We start from the raw sequence: 12,835 nt of genomic DNA, 5'->3' as shown, positions 1-12,835 counted from the left end.
CATATACTTGTATTGGTGAGTGTGATCCGATTTCCAAGCCATTAGCATCATACTGCCATTTTTTTCACTTGCTGAATTGGCATAAGAAAGAAATAGCAGGCTTTCACTGCGCCATAGTATAACATTGGGCCATTGCTGTCCGATAAAACATTGGTAGCACTCTGCCGTTTTAAACACTCATTTGAGGGGGCTCTTAAAGTGACAATTGCTGAGTCCTCCACACAGGCATTTTTTAGCTGGGTACCAGCTAAATGATGACAGCACTGTAATAACATCATCCTGCTGCTTAACTCATAGAAAAAGCAGTGGGCAATAAGTGGCTTCTTGCAGCAGTGTTGCGAGTTTCTATTGCAGGGAGCAGAGCCTCAAGCGTGCTTCTACCTGGCGGTGCACGATGCAAATGATGGTGTAATAGATTATAATGAAAGTAGTCTGGCCATGCCAACCCCTGGGAGTGTACATTGTGCTCTCTATAACCTTCACCCTGGCTACAGCATTAGAATTGCAGAGCTGATGTCGTTGGCCCAATGGGGGATTCTTAGGTCTTCTGGTGGGCCAATCTAATGCTGCCACCAGGAATGATATAATTGAATTGTACACTCTTCAGTTTTATATTGACATGTGTTTGGAATTCAAAAGATTTAGACATTTTATTTACTACCGTGTTCATTTCACTAACTTGTCAATCTCCTTTTATTTTAGCTGTTGATAAAAAATCCTGTTCTCATGACATTAACATTCGCCAGCTGTTCAGATGCATTAATCACCACCGGTTTTGCAGCATTTCTTCCCAAATTTATTGAAAACCAGTTTTCACTAACATCAAGCTTCTCAGCAATTCTTGGAGGTGAGTAAAGATTTTCTTTTTACTTTAATTGGAGGGAACCTGTTGCATTCAAAACCACTATTTACCTACAGGTATAGCAGTAATTTGCATATAACTACTGTTTAAAGTGAACCTGTCAGCAGGATTGTGCACAGTAACCTACAGACAGTGTCAGGCCGGCGCCGTTATACTGATTAAAATGATACCTTGGTTGATGAAATCCGTCTTGTGGCTGTTTAATCTTTATTTTCAGTTTTGAGTTATTGACATGCTCGTGCTTCGAGGCGGCCTGTGGGTGGGGCTTCATTTGGTGCTCTGATTAGGTATTTATAATGCAGACTGCTGACAGGTCACTGATCCCACACTGACCTGCCCCCTAGTTTACATAATGAATATATGTTCATACTTTAAAAAAAAAAAACCCTTTTGCAGGAAAGTGCCAGCCGTGGCACCTGCGCGGCAGCGTAATCGCATGTTTAGTGTCCCAGTAATAACTGTTCTTGATGTTATTGGGCAAGTACAAAAAAAATCAATTTGAAAATGGCGCCTGCCATGACTGTGCAGCAGCAGCTATTGGTGTGTATAAAGATCCAATAGCTGCTATTGCGCAGACGCCGGCAGCGCCATCTTGCTGGAGAACAAAAAAAAGATTTCCTCCTCCAAGATGGCGCCGCCCGTGCCTGCGCAGTAGCAGCTCTCAGCGATCCCTGAGTGAGCTATCAGCAGACTGTACTAAGAATACCTAAGCAGAGCACAACATGAAGGCCCCCCACAGGCCGCCCCGGAGCACGAGCATATCATTAACACAAAGCTGAAAATAACTATTAAAAAAGAACCACAAGATGGATTTTATCAACCAAGGTATCATTTTAATCAGTATAATGGTGCCTACCCGACACTGTCTGAAGGTTACTGGACACAATCCTGCTTACAGGTTCCTTTAAAAAAAATGTTAAACTGGTTTATGGGAAGTGTGGCTTCAGGGAGAAATTTAAGTTATATTTTCCTTGTAGCTGCTTGTCTCCAGTCATTGAGGCACTGCAGGGATCAGTTACAGTCACTGTCTCCTATGCTGTGAGTTCAGCAGTAGTCACTCCCCATGCCCCCTGAGTGACAGTCTACTCTGCAGTCTATGTGTGCGCCGTGTGTTAGCGATTAGAGCAGGTTGTACTTCAGTGTGCTGGGGAGAGATCACAGAGCACTTACAGCATGCCACTTTGTATTAACTCCCACTCCCACTGACTGTATGTACAGTAACTCCTTGCACAACACTGTGAGTGACCACTTTGAGAATAAAATATAATTTTCTCCTAACAGCCGCTGTTCTATAGCGTCACATGATCTAAATGATACTTACTTGCACATTACCCCTGAATCTGCAGGTAAATAGCACTTTTGTAGTTGACAGGTTCTTTGTAATAATAGTGGATGAATACAGTTAAAAAAAAAAAGAAAACCACTTATGACTTATCCATTTATGCTATTCCCAATATCATCTCATTCACATTCACTCAATAAAAATTAGCGCCATCTTCTTCTCTGCAATGCAAAGGTTCAGAAGAGAGCCCTTACCATCTACAGAGGCTTACGTCTGATGACAGCAGGTTATAGTCTCATCCGTGAAAGGTTATTTCTTCTTTATCACACAATCAAACAACTTTATGTTGTACTTTGTGAACCTTGGAGAATGGAGGTTCAATTGGCACCACACTGTCTCTTCTTGTTTATTAGCAAGTGGTTCGATACCCAAAAATTACTCCAATGCCATTATGATACAGGAAAGAAATATATCTTGGTACCGTGTTAGCCAGTAGATAGAAAAATATTTAGAACTAGATTGTGGCCCGATTCTAACGCATCGGGTATTCTAGAATATGCATATCCCCGTAGTATATGGACAATGATGATTCCAGAATTCGCGGCAGACTGTGCCCGTCGCTGATTGGTCGAGGCAACCTTTATGACATCGTCGCCATGGCAACCATTATGACATCATCGTCGCTGTGCCCGTTGCTGATTGGTCGAGGCCTGGCGGCCTCGACCAATCAGACGCGGGATTTCTACGTCCTTTATGACATCATCGTCGCTGTGCCCGTTGCTGATTGGTCGAGGCCTGGCGGCCTCGACCAATCAGAGACGCGGGATTTCTACGTCGATGCTGTGCCGGTCTCTGATTGGTCGAGGCCTGGCGGCCTCGACCAATCAGAGAGCCGGGATTTCCAGGACAGACAGACAGACAGACAGACAGACAGACAGACAGACGGAAAAACCCTTAGAAAATTATATATATAGATTGAGAGTCCTCAGTGTTTGATACCTTTTAATGGCTAACTGAAAAGATGGTAACAAATTGCAAGCTTTCGAGACTACACAGGTCTCTTCATCAGACAAAGACTAAAAGAAATTCTGAAGAATCACATATTTATGCACAACATACCTTGGTCGCCTCAGAAAGACCATTTTGAATCAGGGCTACCATCCAAGAACAATTGAAAACCAGATTACAAGAGCCACCAGAATATCAAGGAATCACCTGCTACATTACAAAGCTAAAGAAGAAAATAACCGGGTACCTCTAGTAGTTACCTACAATCCAAATCTGGAGGAGCTAAGGGGAGCTGCATGGAAATTACAACCTTTACTGCAAAAAGATGCCCGCTTACAATCCATTTTTCCAGACCCCCCACTACTGTGTTTTAGGCAGCCCCCAAATCTAAGAAGCATTATTGTTAAAAGCTCTCTGTCCTCTCCAACAGCTGCAAGTACCTTTCCTTGCAATCAGAAAAAATGTAAAACCTGTCCATTTATAATGACCATGGCCAAGATAAAGATCCCCCAATTCACATCAGGACTACAAGATCCCAGGTACTTTCAGCTGCATCACATCTGATGTGGTGTACCTAATTATTTGTACCAAATGTCCAACTGGGATCTGTATGTGGGGGAGACAGGGCAAAAGCTTAGAACAAGAATTAATTCTCACCACCACACAATAAGAGAAAAAAGAATGGATCTACCTGTGGCAAAACATTTTTGTCTCCCAAATCATAACATTATGGACATGAAACTACTTTTGTTAAAAGGTAGCTTCAAATCTCAGAGAGACAGAAGAGTCTGGGAATATAAACACGAATTTATGTCTTTTTACATCAACTAAGGAACTTGCCCCTCATCTTAGAACTGGCCCAATATTTATGGACATAACTATTTATCACTCATGGTAATTCTGCTTCATGTCACCTGTCTTATCCATTTTCCTTTTTTTTTTCTGTGCTATGTTGTGCATAAATATGTGATTCTTCAGAATTTCTTTTAGTCTTTGCCTGATGAAGAGACCTGTGTAGTCTTGAAAGCTTGCAATTTGTTACCATCTTTTCTGTTAGCCATTAAAAGGTATCAACCACTGAGGACTCTCAATTCTAAATATTTTTCCAATGCCATTAGTCAGTAAAGAAGAGTGTCCTCTAATTGCTGTTATGATTTTAGGTAAACAGCTCATAAATTCTGGCACAAGCCCCAAGTGCTCAGCTTTGTTTATTCTCAGCGAAATCATTGAACATACTGTGCATTATTTTCATTTGCTCACCACAGTATGCTGTGGTAATTTGCTCCTCTAATGCAATCAAGAATTGTTTCTCAAAAATAGTTTCTTCATGTTTCCTCCAAATATTTTGGAGAGAACACGTCACAAATGAATGTGGTAATTATGTTTCACAAATACCTTACCTCATGTCATTACTCATTAGGAAACACAGTACTCACTAGAGCCCCATTAAAGGGAATTTGTCACTCTTTTGAGTTTTTCAGGTTAAAAATATGGGCATACAGGTCGTATACAGCTGAAATTAGTCATACCCGTATGCCTCATTGATAATGCCTTGTTTAGTAAAAATCATCTTTTATAACTTTAATCTTCCAGGCTATGGGGCATTCGCGAGATAAGACTGCTTCTGGTCTTCATTATACAAGATTCCCCTCCCATTCTCTTCAGACGTCCCTTTGCTGTCATGGGCGCTGTCGGAAATCCCATTCTGCCTGACATCGCCCCCTGCACTGTGGGGAATTCACCTCTACTGTGTCCAGAAGATCACATCTGAAGAGAAGGGGAGAAGAAATCTTGTATAATGAAGACCAGAGGCAGTCTTATCTTTTGGGCAGGTGACGCTCCATAGTCTGGAAGATTGAAGCTATAAAAAAAATATTTTTCCTAAACAAAGCATCATCAAGGAGGCATACAGGTATGAATAATTTCAGTTCTTTTCAACCTGTATGCCCATACTATTAACTCAAAAAGCTCAAAAGAGTGACATTCCCTTTAAGTCTTATAGAATGGCGGTGAAGGGGTGGTCCAAAATACAAGTTAATTTTCACCCTAAATGACTTTATTTAGTGCCATAATTTAATCTATACATTAATTAAAACTTCCCAATCCTTCCCCAGCTACACTAACTGCTTTGATTTTTTTTACAACTTCCCCTTTGATGACGCTTCAGTCACGCTGCAGCAATGCAGAAGAGTACAGACTTTACGAGGGAGAGTGGGTGAGGAAAAAATAGGTCACACTTGCTGCACAGCATCCCAGTGCACGCTGCACTGCGCCACCAGATGGCGACAGAGAATGGTCAAAACGAGCCAAGACAGTAACGGTCGATAAGCGTATAGTTTAAAGGGGAAAACAGAACTCGTGGTCAAAATACAAGCCGAGGGTCAGAACCAGCTAGGAGCAAACGTACCAGAGAAATGAGACAGAGAACGGAGTCAGAGTAAGCCAAAGGGTCAAAAAGCCAGACAGACGTGTGGTAACAAAGACGGAAAACAGGAGACAAAGTCAGAGTTTTAGCCGAGTCACAAACAGATGGGATATACACTAGAGTCACACTAGATCAGGTACAGGAGACAGGTCAGGTACAGGTACGGGAGGTCAGAAGCAAAAGGAACACTGGGGTTTCACAGGTTAGCAGTCCCAGCAAGCCCAAAGCTATTACTGACACAAGCTGCCAGCAAGAGCACTAAGAAATAGCCACTCCCAAATCAAAGAGAGGCAGAAATAGTTAACCCCACCATGACCAGGCCGGAGTAGGAGAAACAAAGCAAACTCCGACCCGGATCATGACAATTATCCTCTAAAGGGGGGCCACTGGACCCCCTGGTTTCCCAGGATAGCGGGTGTGAAAGGCCCGGACCAATCGATCCGCATGGACCGACCGTGCCGAACCCAGGACCGGTCCTCAGGACCGTAACCCTTCCAATGAATGAGATACTGGAGGGAACGACGGACCATGTGGGAGTCCACAATCCATGCCACCTCAAATTAATTCTGGCCTTCCACCAACACAGGTGGTGGAGGAGAAGGATACTCCCCTGAGGAAGGACCCAACGGTTTCAAAAGAGCTTTATGGAACACGTTGGGAATCCGGAAAGATGGAGGAAGAAGTAAACGAAAGGACACCAGGTTGACCACCTCCATAATCTCATAAGGGCCAATGAACTTAGGTCCCAACTTAGCTGAAGGAATCTTGAGCTTTATATTCTGGGTAGACAACCATACCTTATCCCCAACCCGGAATACAGGCCCTACATATCGTTTTTTGTCAGCAAAGAATTTATCTTTACCCTGAGCCCCGCCAATATTCTTCTGAACTTCCTGCCACACCTCCCCCAACCGTTGAACCTCAAAATCAGCCCAGGACATCCCGAATCCAGTCGGGAAAATTCCCCAAAATGAGGGTGAAAGTCATAGTTACAGGAGAAAGGGGAGGTACCTGTGGACTGATTAATGTGATTATTAAAAGCAAACTCAGCCACAGGCAAAGAGGAACACCAATCATCCTGCCGAGCCATGACCAGACTGCAAAATTTGTTACAGAGACAGATTGGTTCTCTCTGCCTGACCATTAGTCTCAGTATGGTAAGCAGAAGAAAAGGTCAAACAGACACCCAGCCTTTTACAAAAAGCCCTCCAGAATTTGGACACAAACTGCACCCCTCTGTCTGAAACCACATTCAAAGGCACATCATGCAATCGCACCACATGTTCCACAAACAACTTAGCAAGCGTCTCAGCATACGGCAAACCTGACAAAGGCCCAAAATGCGCCTGTTTACTAAATCTGTCCACCACCACTCAAATGACAGTTTTTCCATTAAAAGGAGGAAGATCCGTGATAAAATCCATGGACAGATGGGTCCATGGTCTATCAGGAATTGGCAATGGCACCAATTGCCCGGCCGGCCGATTATGTGAGTTTTTTGCATGGGAACATACAACACAGGAGGACACAAATCTAACCACAACCGAGGCCAATGAGGACCACCAAAACAACCTAGCGATCGCTCTATAGAAGGCCGCAATTCCAGGATGCCCACTCAAAACAGAATCATGAAACTCTTGGAGAACCCTAAGACAAAGTTGAACAGGCACAAAGAGCTTACTCACAGGCATAAACAGAGAAGCCAGAGACTAGGCCTCACGAATCTATCGCTCCAACTCTGAGGAAACCCCAGCCACCACCACACCAGGCTGAAGAATGGAGGAAGGAGGCTCAGGAGGTGACATCGAGTCCAGACTACGAGACAAGGCATCAACCTAAATGTTTTTAGAACCTGGCCGAAAAGTGATAGAGAACTGAAACTGAGAGAAAAAAAGTGACCATCTTGCCTTTCACAGAGTCAGTCTTTTGGCTGACTCATTATAAGCCAGATTCTTATGGTCCGTAATTACAGTGATTTTATGGACAGCCCCCTCCGAAAATTGCCTCCATTCTTCAAAAGCCAATTTAATGGCCAACAATTCTTGACATCAGACCCTTTCTGAGTTAAATCTGTGAGGGGTTTGACAATCTGCGTAAACCCCTTTATAAATTTTCGATAATAATTTGCGAATCCTAAGAAACGCTGGAGACCCTTAAAATCTTTAGGTTGCACCCAATCAACAATGTCCTGAACCTTTCTAGGGTCCATACGGAACCCCTCAGCAGACAAGATAAACCCCAGAAAGAATAATTCATGAACAACAAATAAACATTTCTCACATTTAGCAAAAAGACAGTTCTCCCGGAGCCTCTGGAGAACTGCACGAAGATGACCTATGTGATCCTGCCTATCCACTGAGTAAACCAGAATATCATCGAGAAAAACTACCATAAAGCGCCCAATGAAGTCAGAGAAGACATGATTGACAAAATTCTGGAAAACTGCTGGCGCATTAGTCAGACCAAAAGGCATAACCAAATTCTCAAACAGTCCCTCCGAGTTGAGAAAAGCAGTTTTCCACTCATTCCCCTCACATATACGGATAAGATTGTATGGCCCATGGAGGTCTAATTTAGAAAACCACTTGGACCCAGACAGTTGGTTATACAAATCAGGGATAAGCGGGAGAGGGTAAGTGTTCCTCACAGTAATCTTATTTAGCTCTCGGAAATCGAGGCATGGGCGCGTACTACCATCTTTTTTTTTTAACAAAAAAGAACCCAGCCGCCACAGGGAATACAGACGGGCGAATATGCCCTTTACGAAGACTTTCAGAGATGTTTTCTTTCATGGGAGATCTCTCAGGACCAGATAGATTGTATAAACGGGCCTTGGGCAATTTAGCATTAGAAACCAGGTCTATAGTACAATCAAATGGGCGGTGTGGTGGTAAAGCCTCAGCCTCTTTTAAATGTTACAGGGTCAGTGATAAAGTCACGCTGCAGCAATGCAGGTATGTACAGACTCCACGAGGGAGAGTGGGTGAGAGAAAAAGAGGTCACACTTGCCGCACCGCAGCCCAGTGCACGCTGCACTGCGCCACCAGATGGCGACAGAGAATGGTCAAAATCAGCCAAGACAGTAACGGTCGGTAAGTGAATAGTTTAAAGGGGAAAACAGAACTTGTGGTCAAAATACAAGCCGAGGGTCAGAACCAGCCAGGAGCAAAGGTACCAGAGACGTGAGACAGAGAACAGAGTCAGAGTAAGCCAAAAGGTCAAAAAGCCAGACAGACGTGTGGTAATAAAGATGGAAAACAGGAGACAAAGCCAGAGTTTTAGCCGAGTCACAAATGGAGGGGATACACACCAAGGTCACACTAGGTCAGGTACAGGAGACAGGTCAGGTACAGGTACAGAGGCAAAAGGAACACTGGAGTTTCAAAGGTTAGCAGTCCCAGCAAGCCCAAAACTATCACTCCCAAATCAAAGAGAGGCAGAAATAGTTAACCCCACCATGACCAGGCCGGAGTAGGAGAAACAAAGCAAACTCTGACCCGGATCATGACAGCTTCGTTCAAGAATCCCCAGTGCATCCTGGGATACTCAAACAAAGCATCATCAGGGGGCAGAAGCTGCAGTTACTATCACAGCTCCCTCCCTAAATTGAATCGTCATCAGTTATCTTCATTTCATGGGCTGGGCTCGTCTCGGCTCAGTATTTCCTGCTCTGGTGATCAGATAACTGGACAGTGCCTGGCACTATGGTTTAATCAGATGAGTATATATTTTGGACGTGTGCTATCCTAAACATTGGACAGCACACTGACCAATATTATTCAACAGAGATATTCAAGTGACAGTTTTTCACACGGATCAAGTGTCCATGTAAAAAAATTGCAACGTGCACTACTCTCTTATACTGGGCTGCCACTAGGAACCTTTGAACCTTCCACAGTCCCACCGCTCACTCTTGGAAAAACTCAACTTCTCCATCATGTCCTCAGATATTAACAGATCCTATCAAACACCAGGTCACATACATAGCCAGCAGCTTTTGTTCTGGCCAAAAGAATTTTTAAGCCACCAAAACGACACAGTAGACTCTTTTGGCTGGACACTACTCTACTCTAACCTGTTAAATATAAATATATTTGTATGTATTTTTCTTTAAGAGATAGAGCCAAGTACATTTTTTAAATGACCATTTATACAACATACAAGGGACAAATGCCGTCACACCATGACCAGACCACATATTACCACCACATAGTGACCTATGTATAACAGAGACCCTTAAGGACACACACTCATATAAATTATAAAACTATAAATGTAGGTATGTAAAATATGTAATATGGTGATAGCTCCAGGTGCTCAGTGGTAAAGAGTGCTAACCACTCAGAAGAGAGACTAAAAGAAAACCCCAGAAAAATGGACTATCATACAAATATCGAACAAGATATATTCAATAAAAATTGCCGTTATTTAATATATAGTGGCAAACAGTAGTACTAAGTAAAAAAAGAGACATGTGCACGTATCTGGACCATTCATCAATTGATAAAAGGTAGTATATTATATCCCTCCCTCCCTCGACCCATCCTCTGTGTCTAGCTATCGCCCAATATCTCTTCTCCCTTATGCCTCCAAATTGCTGGAGCAACACGTCCATCTTGAACTGTCCTCCCACTTCTCCTCCTGCTCCCTCTTTGATCGGTTACAATCAGGCTTCCGTTCCCATCACTCAACTGAAACTGCCCTAACTAAAGTCACCAATGACCTACTAACTGCCAGGAGCAAGCGACACTACTCTGTCCTCCTTCTCCTGGACTTGTCTTCTGCCTTTGACACTGTTGACCACTCCCTTTTGCTACAAATCCTCTCATCCCTTGGCATCACAGACTTGGCCCTTTCCTGGATCTCGTCATATTTGACAGACCGAACATTCAGTGTCTCCCTCCCCCACACCACCTCCTCACTTCGCCCCTTGTCAGTCGGTGTTCCTCAAGGCTCTGTTCTAGGACCCCTACTCTTCTCCATCTACACTTTCGGCCTGGGACAGCTCATAGAATCCCACGGTATGCAGTACCATCTCTACGCCGACGACACGCAGATCTACCTCTCCGGACCTGACCTCTCCTCCTTGCTTACCAAAATCCCGCACTGTCTGTCTGCCATTTCAGCCTTCTTTTCTGCTCGCTTTCTACAACTGAACATGGACAAAACAGAATTCATCATCTTTCCCCCATCTCACTCTACCCCTCCACCACATCTATCCATCAATGTCAATGGCTGCTCACTATCCCCAGTCCCACACGCCCGGTGCCTCGGGGTGATCCTTGACTCTGCCCTCTCTTTCAAGCCACATATCCAAGCCCTTGCCTCCTCCTGTCGTCTCAAACTCAAAAATATTTCCCGCATCCGTGCTTTCCTTGACCGCAACACTGCAAAAACGCTAGTGCATGCCCTTATCATCTCCCGCCTCGACTACTGCAACCTCCTACTCTCTGGACTCCCCTCTAGCACTCTGGCACCACTCCAATCCATCCTACACTCTGCTGCCCGACTAATCCACCTGTCCCCCCGCTATTCCCCAGCCTCTCCCCTGTGTCAAGCCCTTCACTGGCTTCCTATCGCCCAGAGACTCCAGTTCAAAACCCTCACACTGACATACAAAGCCATCCACAACCTGTCTCCTCCATACATCTGTGACATGGTCTCCCGGTACCTACCTACACGCGACCTCCGATCCTCCCAAGACCTCCTTCTCTACTCCCCTCTCATCTCTTCTTCCCATAACCGCATCCAAGACTTCTCCCGTGCTTCCCCCATACTCTGGAACTCTCTACCCCAACACATCAGACTTGCGCCTACCATAGAAACCTTCAAAAAGAACCTGAAGACTCATCTCTTCCGACAAGCCTACAGCCTGCAGTGATCCTCAACCTACTGAACAGCCGCACAGCCAGCTCTTCCCTCTCCTAGTGTATCCTCACCCACCCCCTGCAGACTGTGAGCCCTCGCGGGCAGGGTCCTCCCTCCTTATGTACTCGTGTGCCTTGTTATCTGCTCATGTTTAATGTAATTGTCTATATTTGCCCCGTATTCACATGTAAAGCGCCATGGAATAAATGGCGCTATAAAAATGTATAATAATAATAATATAATGTGATAACCATAAAACTATTAAAACAGATGCCGGACCACACAGATCACAAAAAATATATGATATATTGCATTTTGCTTTGTGTATATTTATATTTTTCGTCAATATCTCTCCCATTGGCCATTGCAATTCATCATAGATTACCACCTCTTTGATTAATCTACCACTTACCCATACTGTGTAACCCATGTCATGCGCATGCGCCTCTTGTGTCTCCAGGAATAGAAAAAAAGACCAGAAGAAACGTAATTAAAATTAAATTCCAAAATACCTTTAATTAGCAAATCACACTTGCTTTGTCTAAGATGGTAATCACTGACCGCCATCTTGTTACACTGACGTAAACCTGTCCTACAATGTGCAGTAGGAAGCACCTGTCCTATTGACACTCTAGCTCAGGTTACTTTCAGTGTAATACATATTACCTTCTTTGTTCTGAGAAGACGAAACTCAAACCTGAATCTGAACCTGGTTATAAAATATTGTTATACGTGAATTGAATTATTATATCGTTGGCAGATGGTCAACCGAGAAGCAACAATAGAGCGCATTGTAGGGAATCCTGGCACCATGTAGAATAAAGATTTATGTACTTTGAGAAAATTTGGGTTTAAACATTTAAACAATGAACCAGTCATCCTTGGTACAGCATGACATTATTCGGTATTACTATTAGCAATTACTCATGTGGACTGCACAATCCACCGGAATGGAAGGTAGTGCATTGCCATTGTGCAGCAAGACGACTTTTAGGATTGTTTTGGACAGATCAATGAAGAGCCTCCATTCCGTTAGATTATGACTTATCTTCAGAGCTTTCATTACACTGTTGATGTTGTTGCATACCACAATGTTGTCCTCCATGAAGAAGTATTGGACAAGATCTTTATCACAGTTGCGGAACAAAGAACTCTGAACATCGCCCGCTAGGAGATTCCATTGCTGTAGCCTGGAGCCTAAGGGTACCGTCACACTATAACATTTCGATCGCTACGACGGTGCGATTCGTGACGTTCCAGCGATATCGTTACGATATCGCTGTGTCTGACACGCAGCAGCGATCAGGGATCCTGCTGAGAATCGTACGTCGTAGCAGATCGTTTAGAACTTTCTTTCATCGCTGGATCTCCCGCTGTCATCGCTAGATCG

At 43.9% G+C, this 12,835-nt stretch overlaps 1 protein-coding gene across 2 annotated transcripts in view; it reads left to right on the top strand.

Annotated features, from left to right (window-relative positions):
- The window catches only part of SLCO4C1 (solute carrier organic anion transporter family member 4C1), a 118,689-nt gene that overhangs the window by 75,602 nt on the left and 30,252 nt on the right, over positions 1-12,835 (top strand). For both annotated transcript variants that reach the window (XM_069752231.1, XM_069752240.1), the window contains one exon: positions 703-847. In XM_069752231.1, the coding sequence (XP_069608332.1) occupies positions 703-847 (145 nt within the window). The remainder of the gene's footprint in view (positions 1-702; positions 848-12,835) is intronic.

This window comes from Ranitomeya imitator, chromosome 1, assembly GCF_032444005.1.
Source record: "Ranitomeya imitator isolate aRanImi1 chromosome 1, aRanImi1.pri, whole genome shotgun sequence".
Lineage (NCBI taxonomy): Eukaryota > Metazoa > Chordata > Amphibia > Anura > Dendrobatidae > Ranitomeya > Ranitomeya imitator.
The sequence above is the reverse complement of the archived record's forward strand: the minus strand, read 5'-3'. Positions and strand labels throughout refer to the sequence as shown.